Source organism: Solanum tuberosum, unplaced genomic scaffold, assembly GCF_000226075.1.
Source record: "Solanum tuberosum cultivar DM 1-3 516 R44 unplaced genomic scaffold, SolTub_3.0 scf00055, whole genome shotgun sequence".
Taxonomy (NCBI): Eukaryota; Viridiplantae; Streptophyta; class Magnoliopsida; order Solanales; family Solanaceae; genus Solanum; species Solanum tuberosum.
Window position 1 is genome coordinate 279,451 of NW_006238981.1, and position 15,016 is coordinate 294,466.

The window sequence follows — 15,016 nt, forward strand, 5'->3', positions numbered from 1 at the left end:
TGTCACTTTGTCAGAGAAAAGATACTCTCGGGAGATATTGTTACGAAATTTGTGAAGTCAAATGATCAGCTTGCAGATATCTTCACCAAGTCCCTCACATGTCCTCGTATTAATTACATCTGTAACAAGCTAGGTACATATGATTTGTATGCACCAGCTTGAGGGGGAGTGTTAGAATAGAAATAAGTATTTCCTACTTAGAATAGGAATAGGAATAGGAATAGGAATCCTAGTTGGAAAAGGATTCCAATGTAGTGTCTATAAATAGGGTCTCAATGTAACTATTTACATACACAATTAAATATTATTTATTTCTCACAAAAGTAAAATAACCAGAATGTACAGACAGAAAATGATTGCAACTAGGAAGACATGAACTATGAAAGACCAGCTCAAATAAAGAGCAGCACCTTTTGTGGAGCCACACGGAAATTGTAAAAGATCTGCCCAAAATCAACTTACGTTTTTGGATCTGCTAAAAGTGGGAAAACCTCCAAAGATGGGACCAGATGCAAAACTCCAACATTTAATTTGCTTGCATCAGATCGCAAAACTCCTTTAGATGATGGAACTTCAAAGCCTCCAAGGCCGGTAGTAGCTGGTGGAGCCATTGGAACAGGAGCAGTAATTTCAGTTCCCTTTCGCACAAATTTCTCCATCCACGATATCTGCAATCAAATAAAGCTTATTACGTAACATATCCCATCAAAAACCAGATTAACCAGTTGACCTGCTGATCATAGCTTCTATCAATTCAAAATTCAGTACAGCTTGTCAAGCAACTATGGAGAAGAACAAGGGGGAAAAAATCAATCTCCCCAAAATTAAACCTCTCTACCTTCTATTAGTTCAAAATTTAATAAAGCTAGTAAAGCAACTATGGAAGCGGCAGAGGAGGAGGAGGATAACAAGTAATTATACAGAAGGAATGTTCTCCAACCATCTCTAGAAGCAACTCTTTACCTATCCTCATAAAAGCATTAACAATTCAGAATATATATATATATATATATATATATATAAAGGAAGTAAAGAACAATAGTCGCATAGTTAATACCAAACTGCAATGACAAATAGCCCAACAAAACCGGAGTTGTGGGTATATTGAACTAACTGGGTCAGTTTAGTGACTCATAACCTTTACACAACCCATGACACTTCAACTTATATGGCCAACTTCATGTGCCTTTTCACATGCCACTTCCCATTATTCTACTTGTATGTATTGTTGGTCACAAATGGATACCATATTCCCACCTTGTCACATAGAGGTTACCCCACATAATTTTTTATTTTTTTTATGAAGTGGTTACCCCACAGAATATATGCTTTATAGCTTTAGGAATTTGTTCCTTATTAAATATAAAAAAGAAAATATACTCCTTATAAAACAAAAGTCCTCACATCTTGCATTCAGAAACTACTTACAACAATCTATGGCATAAGAAGCAGCTTCAAAACTCCATGCAAAAGCAAGAACTAAAATGTCAAATCAGTAACTGCAAGGAACATTTGCAGGGTATCCAAACTATTGAAAGACACTACTGATAACAGTCTTTGCCATACAGAAAGCTTATCACATTCTGACACAAGTTTAAGAGTGAACTAGCTGAGTTAGCAAGTTAGTTAGGTGATGTGGCCAGTTAGATAGAAGTAGTTGAAGTTGTTACTAGTTTCATTTCTATAAATATAGCCATTACATGTAATTGGATTCGTTCATGAAATAATATCTGATTCTCTCTCTTCTACATTCAATCCAGCCTCAATTCTTGGTCATAACCCTGATTTGACCATCATCTTCTTCGAGTTCCATCTCCTAGATTAACTAATTCCATTTCAGATTGCTTAATTGCATCACATTCAAACCCAATACCCAGTGCACAAGAATTTAAAACTTTAAAGTAATACTTACCTTCTCATTCAAATCTCCCAACGGTGGGCCATGAACATTTCCTCCAATGTATGGTGCACCCATTGGGAATCTTTCCACTAACTGATGGACCATCAGATCATCTAAACCATGTTTTTCATAGCTCATAAAAGCACCCAGAGCTCCCAAGAAACCTTCATGTCGCAAGAACATAGCTTGTGCGTCCCCCTTGGACCTATTCAAAGATTTGGAGTAGGGGTGAAATTGATGAAGAGACAATAATGAAATGAAAGAAAAACGCACATGGTTTGGAGGAAAGAACTAGAAAAAGATCTACTGACTAGTTATAAATAATGAAGTCTCGTAAAATTAATCAATTTCTCACCAGAACTGAACAGCAAAAGATATTGTGTCCATAGTGTAAGCATGACCTCGTATGAAAAATCCTCCAAAGAATATCCTTTTGAGTCCAAAACGCAGTGCATTGAGATAAGCTATCTAGAAAATGTTTTAAAGATAAATTTCATGATTAGACAATATCTAACAGTATATAATACCCATCAAGCAATGACTCATTTCCCAGAAACTACTCATTCAGAAAGGAAAGAATCAGAAATATTTCTAACCATTTTTCTCTTTCCAGGACAAAGTAAATATAGCTAACTGAACTAACAATATAAACCTCTTGTCATGGAGAACTTGGCAGAAGAATTTGCTTGATACTAAATTATTAAGGCACTCATGTTCTTGAAACTCTTTTTGGGTTTCTTCACAAGGCAAGGCATTTGATATTAAACCAAATAGAAGCTAGAAATAGAAACTCAAATTTCCATAGGGGTTAGCGATGCCCGCATCCTAGTTGGTCAAAAGCTATTCAGGCCGTAAACCACATCAGTATCCTCTCATCTATTTCTTTACAGAGCCACTTATTCATGTAGGTTAAGTTTTAACAAGATATCAGTCATAACTCATATGTAATAGTAAACGATCTTGATGTTCTTAAGTCTAAACAGCATATTCTGGAATGTTTGGCTCGAGAGGAACAACAGATGTCATGAGGGGAAGGAACAGAATTCTTTGATGTTGAAGTATAGATGCATTCATAGTTTAAAAGGCTGGTGTAATGCTGAATTCTCGAATGATCTTGATGTAATGATAGATTTAATTGATCCCTTACTGCCTTAGAGGATTCCTAGATAGTGTTGTTTACCTTCTTGGTGCTGAGTTTATTATCAATAATACGTTTTCTCATCAAAAGAAAACACGCAAACAATGATTTCTTGGTCCAGTTCCATTCTATGAGATCAACAACATATCATATCCAGTCTATTATGAGTAATCCCACAAGTTGGGCCTGGTCTCTACGAGATCAACTATTTACAAATTTGGCACAAATTATCACTTGGTGCACAAAACAGGATAGACCTAAAAATGCACTTAACCCTAAATATTGAACCTTTTTTTGATCAAGTAAAAGTTTCCATTAATAATAACAGGGCCAACTCAGACCCTAAATATAGAACTTGAAGTAAATGTTTTGTAGAATTATAGGGATCTTAAACGTGGGATACCTGACCAATATTATATGAAATCATGCGCAGCAGGGATAGAGATATGTCTTCAGGCTTATAATCTTCAAGATCCTTGTTTTCTGAAATGGTCTTCCCAAAACTTGAAGCAATTGTTGAAGCTGAAAGGCCAATCTATAGAGATATTATAGATCTTGAGTAGATAATCATTAGGATGAATAGCAAATATGAACTAAATAAAACAAAAAGGAAAAACAACTACAGGCTCTCAGGAGAAAATCATGGATCTTATTTTCCCACATGATTAAACACCTAAGCAGACCACTAAAGTTCACCTCTGTTTAATCAGTAAAATAAATCCTAGATTATAGAACCTGGTCTATTAGAATGTACCTTTGAGTAATCCATACCACCATAGATGTCACCAACAAGCATGTCTATGGTGCTATTGTCTCCACGCTGACTGAGCTCTAGCAGTTCATCAAAACTGTAACAGAGAACTGACAGAATCAATTACAATAACATTTAGCCCCATATTAGAGTGTTTAGGAAGTCATAACCCAAGGCTAGTGGAATCTGGAAACATATCCCATTCTCACTCATACAAAAATTGGAATACTGTCCCATTGTGAATGGGCTTAAATACACGTGCTGAGAGAGATGTGATGCTATAATCTTTTGTTACCCTTTGGAACTCTCAACAACCTTCTTGGTGCTACATAATAATAGTGACTTCAACTTCTCAAAAAACAAGAGAGGGAAAAAAAAGAGGAATGAGTGATGTGAGAGATTGTGCTCAGGATTCTAAATCTTCTACTAATGTCTCTAATTTATTCTCTTCAAACATTATCCGAATGCTGTCTAATCAAAAGTACCTCTTGCATTTAGTTAACAACCTCCCCAATCCCCAATATGTACCACCTCCAACATTTGTGCCACTGACCCGCTGAAACTGCCCATCCCCATCAACCTATAATAGCGCAAAAAGAAGACATTAGCGGGTACTCGATTTTTTTATTAGCTGAGTAACACAGAACAAGAACTAAGGCAGAGTACCTTGATCATACTGACACCAGAACCGATATTCACAAGCAAATATGGAAATAAATCATTCTGGTCTATCTGCACAAACTCCTTGTGACCCTCCATATGCGTAAATGCTTCATGACGGATCGCCTATTCAAAAACAGCTTTCAACAATATAACCAACAAAGGCAATAATGTAAGCAAAAGTCAGAGATCATTGTCTGACAGCCCCCAAGCTAAATTACGTTAAAACTAGGAAAAGATGAGGCCAAACCTGCCTGACCAGGAACATCCAATAGACACAGAATATTCTTACATAGAAACGAAAGTAGAAAACAACTTCTGAATTAACTTCTTCAAAATAAAGTGAAAGCGGTAGCCAAGTAAGAAGTGCTATATGGTTTGATTTCAGGAATATACATATATGAAATGGTATGATTTCAGTGATATAGGGAACCAGTGCAGCTTCTGCAGATCACTGATATATATATATATATTTTAGTTTAAATTTTTCAGCTTTATTGATATGAAAAGAGAACAATTACATCACTCATTTGGGCCTAATGCCCAAATCTAATTAACAAAACAGATATCATTTAAGTGGAAATGTAACCCCTAAAAAAATCTCCCTGGACAACTTGCTGATTGGATGCTGGAGCACAGCTATATTTCAACTTCCCATGTGAAATCAGAACTTAAACCAAGCAAAGGAGGAAAAAACACTATGGTAGCCACTTGAAAGCATGACAAAGGAAGTATAACAACAAGGAGATGAAAGTACTAGAACAAAGAAGTGAGTCCTCTTTAAGGACATATCAATTACAGTGTGCAATCATATCTTTGTAAGAATGAAACTATCTGTGCACACAAATAAATGAAAGAGCCATGCAATAATATATTTGTAAAAATATCAATTACAGTGCGCAATGATATCTTTATAAGAATGAAATTATCTGTGCAAGCAAATAAATGAAAGAGCCATGCAATAATATATTTGTAAAAATAAAACTAAAATCTGTCAAGCAAATAAAAAAGAGAGCCTTTAAGCCTATTTTGCACTCGTACAGCTGTATCCAGAATGCAAAATTCAGTACATTCCATCAGCAATTGATAACAAAGACTAGCATAAACTTATTGAAAATTTTGCTGAAGCGGCTAATTTTCCAACTTCACATTCTGACATATTCAACAGCCATCAACATTCAGTATTCCTTCAATAGTAGCTGGGAAATGCAGAAATCAATAAATAAACAAGAAAAAAAATAGCACAACAAATGCAGATGCATAGACCTACTACCAAACTATTTCATCCATTAAGAGCACAACACATGTAGATGCAAGGATGCCCCTATGTCAGAAATCAATTAATCCCAAAATAGTTTTGTTACTAACCAGAGCCTTGAGATGAAGGCAAAGTCTACATAAAAGAAAATACTAGAATGGCTGCTTTATTCGTCAGTAAAAAACAAAGTATAAACAACAACTACACCTTAGTCCCAAACAAGTTGTGGTCGGCTATATGAATCCTCATTGACCATGTAACTTCATTTAAGCTCATCTCACACAAACATTATACAAAATAAAACGTGCCCCCACTTGTGGAATAAAACTGGTTTTGTTATTGTAGTAAAAATAAAAGTTCTATAAGTTTTCTATATTTTTTACTGGCATGTTCATCATTAAAAAATTAAATTAACACATTATTCTTTATGCATCTTCAGCTTAAAGCTTAGGATGGTTCTGGTTTTCACAACTTGAATTTTCCTGTTCTTAATCTGGAGCTAAAGGGTGACGGCACTATGGCAGTCAGCTTTCAAGGATATAAAATAGTCAGGAGCTGTACTTTTTGAAAGTTAGGTGAAGGTACTTCCACAATAAATAAGAACAGATCTATCTACAATATATCCTACTAAAACTGTAAAAAACTTCCTTGGTTAATTCGGAGGCTCTTCTTGAAGTAATTAACAAATCCTGAATGTCAGATACTTCATGACAATCTCTATCCTAAAATTGTGGCCCAGAAAGCCCTCTATAAGACAATTTACAAGTAAATTTGAAAATCAGCATTGAGTTGTTCTTTGTACTACTCCCAAGAGAAATGTGATCAAGTAAGCAACATTTATGCACTCTATTCAGTCAAACAAAGGACTTGGATCTAAAGCTGCCACTATAGGAGAAAATGCAGAGTGAGACAGTTGAGCCAAAAAAAGATCATATTTATCTTACCTTGAGTAAGAAATTTGCACCAGAAACAAGACAATTCATTTCATCTTCTTTCTCTATACTGACTCCCAGCCTTTCCTTAAAAAGATCAGCGAACTTATATGCCCCACCACCTGTAGCCTTTCCACCAAACCAAACTAGTTAAACCTGTAGCTTTTCACAGAACCAAACCAGTTAAACCTGTAGTCTTTTCACAAAAACCAAACCAGTTAAATAGGTGAATATATGTGTAAATTATTAAAACTAATAACTAGCAGAAAACTGAAGTAAAACCACATTACACTTTGTTATTATATAGTTAAAGTACTTGCTAAATAACTTCTCCGAAGTGGTAACCAGAGTCCAGAGTATAGTGGATTCTTTTTTTTTATGAGGTTAATCCTCAAGACCAGCTGCAACCTTTGATACTCAGGGTAATGGGCCCACCCCTCTACCCTTCTCCACTTAATAAATACCAAGCTTGATTTACATTGCACAGGGATCACTATGACCCAAGTTATAAGTCCCTCAATCTTTCCCACTTGAACTACGCCTTGGGGGCTAATATGGTGGATTCTATTATTATCATAATCATCAGAGAAGAATGCAATGAGAATCTCATTAGGTCTTCGGTAAGTTTCTATTAGTAGTTTATTACAAATGAAATATACACCAAGATGATCCTGTAGTCTAAGTAGCTCAGGGAAAAAAAAAATTACCACACATATGAGACAGAGGATGCTATTTGATGAAAAGGGGGTACAATTACGAAAACTAGTTTAATTATAAGACCGGTCTAGCTATGCCTGTATAGCTGTACATGGAATCAGTTTCTCTTCACTTAGAGACCTCAGAGCTCTAACATTTATTTAGTTTCTTAATTCCTATTCTTTTAATTTTTCTTATTTTTCTTTCTCCTTTTTTTTCACTTGCACTTATTTTGAGTACTTCAAAGTTTAAACCAATTTGCTTCTTCCTCCATATAACTTGATTCTGATCAAACTAAAACTGGAAGTAGACATCCTGGCTCAATAGCATTGATACATAAAGTAAAATAAAAAGTGTCCCCTCTTTAACAGTTTAAATTTTTCTACACGTGGTCACAAAGCTCAACATGGTACCAGAGAAAATAAAGTTCCTAGGTTTAAATGTCACTACGCCTGATATCAAAGAAGTACTTTTACATGTTTGGCCCTAGAAAAGAGAATAATACATCATTCGACGGAAGAAAATGAAGTGTCTAGCTCAAATGTAAGGAAGTGTGCTATTACATAATCAAACTAATAAAAGTCACCTCCCTCACAACTTTAACTTATAAATGAGGTCGACACGCAATTCAACAAATATGATGCTTACCTTAATTACTGCATTTTCACTTGGTGGGGCATCAGAAGGCCAACATCGTGGATCCATCCCTGGCCACAAGATCATGAACAAAATGTAAAAACAACTCTAGCCAATGTACGTGGTGTTGATCAAGAACATTTGAAAATCACGGGGCAATACAGGGCATTTACAAAATTAGCAATTTAAGAATAATGTACAAATCAAAGAACTATACCACCGCAGTGAAGTTGCTTGGAATGTATAAAATCTAAGCACTCATTGATTTTCGATGTCTCAAACTTCACAAAATGAAGCCTCCCTCCAAGGATAGGATAGCTTCTTCTGCTGCCATTAGTAACACCCAATCTCTCCTTAACTTTCCTCTTTCTCCCATCATCCACTTGTCGGTCCGCATGTCTTGAAAAGTAAATCAGCTTGATAAGAGAGCCTGGATTAAGAAATCCATGGAAAATATTATTCCAGTACTAATATGATTTAGGTTAATCGTAATTAGCTTTTCGCACATCAAACTCAGAACCAGTGCAAGAGTTCAGCATTACACCAAAAAGCATACAAAAGCAGATAAAGTTGGGAATCCAACATGCAACCATTGACATTTTTTAAGAGTCCGAGCAACATGGTCCACAATCATATCAGTGGTAGCTTTTTGCCCAAATTTTCAAGGTTATCAAAGAACATACTAGCAACATTGAACTGAAAGTATGAAATAAAACAAGAAAATATCAACTTCATATCCATTTTACTAACAATAAGAATTACACAAACATCAAATCCCAAACTTCTTAAGACTCCAATAAAGACATGAAAATTTACCACCAATATCCAAAGCAAGGTGTGAAATATCATCAGTCTGATTAGGCAACAGAATTGCAGGATCCTTCTCCTCAAAATTCCCCTGAATTGCAGCACCACTTACATCCAACTGTGGACGAGAGGATGACCTATGAATTGAACTCCCAGGCAAAGGCGCCATATCTTTCTCTACAATATCCTTCTCAGTGATCTGTTGAGATTCCTCATTTATATCGTCAATTTCAATGTGAGAGTGGTTCTTTGTCGTTGGACTTGCCATTAACTCTCTCTCTCCCTATGTCCTTCCTACCTTGCTCCTAAACCTAAACAATTTTTCTTTAGTCAATTGGGTCCAATTTGGTTAGCGCACATTTCTTTACTCCAAACAAAATTGAAGTTCAGCCACCAAACCAAACAAACTACTGTGACGAATAAACAAGTATTTATTGGCAGTGAAAGTAATTATCAACTATTCAAAATTACCAGAACCCATATATACTAAAACAATAAAACTACTATTAATAATAATAATAATTACCGATGACAGGCTGTAGACGGCCTTTTAGTTTCCCCTACTAGTAGAGATTTAATTATGCAGGACGAAGATTATCTCTATCTCAACAATAAGTTCCATTGATGAATTCGCCGTAAATGGCAGTGGCAAGTGTAAAACAACCTAAAATATTGGGACCCAGAAAAGAAAAAGTAAACAAGATGATGATCATACAAATTACTACAAGTGAAACCCAACAAAGACCCACGATTATTAATAAGAGAATCTTGAATCTTGAATCTTGAATGTGAGTCGACCCAGTTGAATTTTGAATGTGATTCTTGATTTTCAGTCTTGTTCTTCTGAGTTGTGACTTGTGCATTTGGTCTTGTAATAAATAAAGCGCTGAATGGTCCGCTCAGTGAGTAGACCCGCAGCGCAGCCACAAAATATTTTCGCAATAACGTTGTGAAATTCCTATTAATGTTTAAAATATACTAAAAATTCTGTTTTCAAAACTGATTTTGTTTTCCACATTTAGATAAGATTTGGATGCGGAAGATATTTTTATATAATTATTTCACATATGTACCATCTTCCTCATATTTTACTTGTGAAATTGTATTGATTAAATTGTTGAGTTCTTTCTTTATAGTCGATTAAGAACACCTTTTTATATATATAATTTAATTTTAAAATATGTATATTTTTGTCTCATAATGAAATAATTTATTGCAACAAAATTCAATCCAAAAGTGATTATTTAAAAAAAAAAACTATATCTCTCATACAGTGGACAAGTAAAAATGAACAGAAGGAATAATTTTTTTTATACTTTAAAAAATCATTTAATAAGAGATAGTTTGGTAAAATATATATATCAATAATTATTTTCTAAATGGAGGTGCCAAGTTAAACCGTAACAAGTAAAATGAAGGGAGGGAGTAATAAATTCGGAACACCATTCATTCCTATTTAGAATTACTGTGAAGATTTTTTTGTCCAAAATCACAACGTTAATTACCTCATAATTTATTATTCGTAAAAGGGTCAAAATTACCCCTAAACTATGCGAAATAGATCACTTATACCCTTCGTTACATTTTGAGATAAAAAAATACCCCCGCTGTTATCCCTAGAGACCACAAATACCCCTCAAAAGTTAACAACCCAAATTGTTAATGACATGGCAAGCCATGTGGGACTGATCTCTCCACCTAATAAGCTGCCAACTAGGATTTCCAACAATTAGAAATAAATCTTTTATTTTTAATTACATAAAAAATATTTATATTTATTGCCGTTAAAAGTTATTTTTTCATCGTAGTTTAACTATTAACGAAGTATATTTCCACTTGATAAATAACTAATATATAATATATCTAACTTGATAGGATGATTTTTTGTATAACATACCTGTATCTTCTATATGTATGAGGGGAAATTTACGGCTCGATAATATTAACTTTGTTCTTGCTTTTTTTGTTGGATTAATACAATTTTAGGAGATTTAGATTTAAAAAAAGTTAGTGGTAATCCTAGTTGGCAGCTTAGGTGGAAGGATTAGTCACACATGGCTTGCCATGTCATTAAAAATTTGGGTTGTTAACTTTTGAGGGGTATTTGTGGTCTCTAGAGATAAGAGTGAGCGTATTTTTGAGCTCAAAATGTAATGGAGGGTATAAGTAGCCTATTTCACATAGTTCAAGGGCAATTTTGACCCTTTTCCGTTTATTATTTTAAAAACTTACCAGGTCGGAACAACTTTTTCTTTATATAGAAAGAGAGATAGAGAGAGCTAACAAAGACATTGCATACCCAATTAGATCAAAAGAGAATAATATGCCCAAACATTTAAGTTCTTTTGACGAAGTCTTGCTTTTTACCATAGGCAAAAGAATTGACTTTATTTACATGCTATATCACATTTTTATCTATTCGAATAAGAGATAATTGTTTTATTTTAAAAAATAATAATTCAAGTTTTTAGTAAGAAAATACATATACAAAGCTTCAAGCTTTATCACTTCAATATTACAACTATGTGACACAGGTGATGCATCTACTACATCTTGGTCACGGGCTCTAATAAATCATCGTCATTATTTGAAAAAACATAGGAACAGGATTCTGTAGCTTAGACAACGTCTAAGCGACGTGGGTAACATAAACTTGCAAAAGCAAGATCCACTCTTCATCCAAAGTAACAACATTACAAACCCAACAGTCAGACAACTAATTTACATCTATGAAAATCCGGGATACATGTATTCTTATGCCCAACTTCATCCTTCGTTTCCCAGCTAGTATATCAAGCTGCTTTTTCGGATGATGCATTTTCTGCATTGCCATTAAATTTTGCCTTCTTCGCCTCATAATCCTTCACAGCAGCCTTAATTGCATCCTCAGCAAGCATACTGCAGTGCAGTTTAACAGGTGGGAGGGAGAGATGTTTTGCTATCTCCCTGCAGTAAAGTCAGATATGCTTCAGAATACATACTCACACAGGCAGACTACCAATTAACCATCAAGCAGGTTGAAGGTCACGAAATAAAGGGGGGTGGGGGGTGGATCAAAGATGACAGTAATGGACATATGTACCAAGAATCCAAGTATTTAAAATGTTTTAAACCACATATATACATGCATCGGAAAAATGCTGTTAAAATAAACTGCAACTTACAGAAAGTCAACAAGCAACGCCTCCAGTTAGTCAATCCTTCTTGGTGTTTAATTAATGATACACCTATTATCTTACAAAAGAAAGTTGGCCATGCCTCACATATCCCGTACCTAAAAGTAAGTTCGCTCTAAACTAAATTATGTTGAATAGGTTACCAACAGCCAGCCAAATTTGAGATTTCTCTTACAGATGAGGTTCCATCCTCAATCTTAACTTAATGTGATGAATGGTTGGATACAAGACTGGCCATTTCCAAGTTATATTGGATTCAAGGCTTGAGGTTTTCAAGGATGCAGACTACTTTGGTGTAAAAAGCATAATCACGGCTAGATATCTTCTATAAGGTACAGGTTTGCAGCAGTCTTGGTGCCTTCCCTGAATGAGTAGTAGGTACTGTTACATTGCAAGAATACATGGCTTTTTAATATGAGAGTTTGGTTTATCTCGCTTAGGTTAACTTGACGGAAGCTGAGCTGTAGGTGACAATGTCATAACAGAATTTCATCTTCATTTATGCACTATGAAGTCATAGTGATGCCTTTGACTTACTAACACTCTTTAACTTTCATGATCCCCACTATGTGTGAAGATCTAAATGTGAAGAATTAAAAGGACGGTTCTAGCCCAGATTTTTGAAGTTTTTAATTCAAAAAAGGAAGAAGTAAATTTACACACAAAGATAAGACGTTTTGGAGAGTTAATAAAACACTAATAAAACTTGGGGACTTTCTTACAGCAATAAAAAAATCAACAGCAGCACCAGAATACCAAAAAAATGTAGCACAGTAGCAGAGCACCACAAAACCAAAAAGCGCAGCACAGTAGCAGCATCACAATACCAAAAAAGGCAGCACAGCAGCACCACAATACCAAAAGAACACAGCACGTAGCAGCACCACAATACCAAAAAAACACAGCACAGTAGCAGACCACAATACAAAAAAACACAGCACAGTAGCAGCACCACAATACCAAAACAAAATGCAGCACGGTATCAGACCACAATACCAAAAAGGTGCATGCTTTCCTTTTATAAACCTATAAGTTATTGGGGAAATAAATGGGGGAGGAGAACCAGTCGGCTTTGTTTTGAGATGGAGAGAGGAGTTTATTTTCTTGAACAAAAATCACGTGATATTAGTGGCCTTGTTAAAAAACTCACGGCTGCAAGGATTGGAACTAAATATGCACCACTTTTTAAGAAATATAGGACTATTAATGCTCCACCAGAAAGAAATAGGACTATTTTGAGCCCAAGTCCAAAGTAAGTGGAATATTTTCAGCTTTTTCTCAACCAAAAGACTTGCTGCATTCTATTTTTATTTTTCGGCTACATTTTCTTTTTTCTTTTCTTTTTTTAGTTAGTATTTTTTTTTGACAAAGGTAACAAGGAGTTGTTAGTATTTTTTGGCTAAGTTTCAATAAGCTTTTCTCCCAAGGTTTCAGTAAGTTCATAAAAAGAAAGTATTCTCAAGCTCAATTTGATATTCCTATTTTAAGAGACCACCTTCTGATTGACCTGTTACAGGTGGGGCTGAGATATCCCGTGTAGACTCATTCTAAACTAACTTATACCTTCAATTTTGCTGAACTGACACATACAAGATAAGAGAAAACATCTAATTCCTAGAAGTTCAACATTGATGGAGGGTGTTAGAAGGATGACACAAACCGTGCATCCAAAGAGCTGAAGTAACATTCTTGGGATCTTAAGGTTCAAATCTCAACAAAGATGACACAGTAAATTTTTCATCTGTATAAATCTCGGTGACCAAAAATACTCTTGTACACCTGTTCTAGTGAGAGATAACATGTATCCAGTCAGTTGGTCAACGTGCACTCCAGCTAATACCACCACCCTTCACCAAAAAAGGGGGGATTATGCTACCCGTACTTCGGTTAATATACAAATTTGCAGCAAAATATTTTGAAAACTGCAATCCAACACAACTTGGAAGCCACTGAGTCCATTCAAAAACAATATTGATATCATCCCAGACTCCCAGGTAAAAACAACATGGCAGAATATATAACTAAGAGAACCAACAGTTCAATTACTTATAAACAGGGTCACCTGAGGAGGAAATCATGAAGGCAGTAAAAAAAAGTGAACGGGACAATCTGAAACCAAACTTACGTGTTCTTTATGGAAAGTACTTCCTCCATTTGTCTACCTTTCACCCATTCAGTTGCTGAAAATTGGAAAATTTTAATTCAGAATCAACACGACCTTTCGTAAATTGCATCAGATGCTCAATAAAATCAATTCATAATATTAAAATAAGTTCATAAAATGTGCGCAGAAGGTAAAAAAACTCCTAGAAAAAAGCATGACGAAACGCACCGACGGATGAAGAAGCAATCGCAGAGCCACAACCAAAGGTCTTGAAACAAGCATCCGTAATTTTCCCTGTCTGTTCGTCGACCTTGATTTGAAGCTTCATCACATCCCCACAAGCCGGAGCTCCGACAAGACCCGTACCTACAGTGGGATCGTTCTTGTCAAAGGACCCAACGTTTCGGGGATTATTGTAATGGTCCACCACTCTTTCATGATACAGCCGGGGCAAAACCCCTCGCGTCACCGGCGATCGTTGCCCTAACCCCAAAATTCGATTTCCGACGTGCTTCAACATCTTCGTTATTTGCCCTAATTCGTTGAATTTGGGAATTAAGGAGCTATGTCGATACGTGTGTCGCTGTTATTGTGTAATATATATATATATATGATGAGATTCCTGTTTGTGTGGAAGAAGAAGAGAGGCGGTACCACCGATCGAGAGGAAAAAGAATTGGGCCTCAACATGTAGAACTAGTTATTGGGCCAACCCCTTTCTAGTTGGGCCTTACTTAAAAAATGTAGGATAAACTACATAAATCCCAATAGTTTAGAAGCTAATTACTAGGAATCTCGATAGTTTTTGATATTACGTGCTAACCACTTTCGGGTGATGGATACATGTGTCGAGATACATCAGATACGTGTATCTGTTGGGTGTATAAGGTCGAGATACGTGATTAATTTTTTGAATTAAACTACTATAACTGAATGCCTTAAGTAGCGGAGCAAATTC

At 35.5% G+C, this 15,016-nt stretch overlaps 2 protein-coding genes across 5 annotated transcripts in view; both read right to left on the reverse strand.

Moving 5' to 3' along the window:
* The window catches only part of LOC102587678 (pantothenate kinase 2), a 19,371-nt gene extending 9,668 nt beyond the window's left edge, over positions 1-9,703 (reverse strand). The window contains exons 1-12 of one of the 4 annotated variants that reach the window (XM_006344336.1): positions 9,305-9,703; positions 8,788-9,089; positions 8,189-8,401; positions 7,984-8,042; positions 6,652-6,768; positions 4,456-4,575; positions 4,275-4,369; positions 3,793-3,886; positions 3,442-3,573; positions 2,256-2,368; positions 1,913-2,105; positions 463-668 (exon numbers count right to left, since the gene is read on the reverse strand). In XM_006344336.1, coding sequence (XP_006344398.1) covers positions 463-668; positions 1,913-2,105; positions 2,256-2,368; positions 3,442-3,573; positions 3,793-3,886; positions 4,275-4,369; positions 4,456-4,575; positions 6,652-6,768; positions 7,984-8,042; positions 8,189-8,401; positions 8,788-9,046 — 1,601 coding nt within the window. In that variant the 5' untranslated portion in view covers positions 9,047-9,089; positions 9,305-9,703. Of the gene's footprint in view, positions 1-462; positions 669-1,912; positions 2,106-2,255; positions 2,369-3,441; positions 3,574-3,792; positions 3,887-4,274; positions 4,370-4,455; positions 4,576-6,651; positions 6,769-7,983; positions 8,043-8,188; positions 8,402-8,787; positions 9,189-9,304 lie in introns of all 4 variants that reach the window. The other 3 variants (XM_006344337.2, XM_006344338.2, XM_015307375.1) reach the window with 3 other exon arrangements.
* A 1,558-nt stretch (positions 9,704-11,261) lies between these two features.
* On the reverse strand, positions 11,262-14,690 carry LOC102588437 (iron-sulfur cluster assembly protein 1-like). Its single transcript, XM_006344339.1, has 3 exons — positions 14,287-14,690; positions 14,080-14,134; positions 11,262-11,724 (listed from the first exon to the last, which is right to left on the reverse strand). The coding sequence occupies exons 1-3, from the start codon at positions 14,576-14,578 to the stop codon at positions 11,571-11,573; spliced, it is 501 nt and encodes a 166-aa protein (XP_006344401.1). The 5' UTR covers positions 14,579-14,690; the 3' UTR covers positions 11,262-11,570.
* Positions 14,691-15,016: the final 326 nt, after the last annotated feature.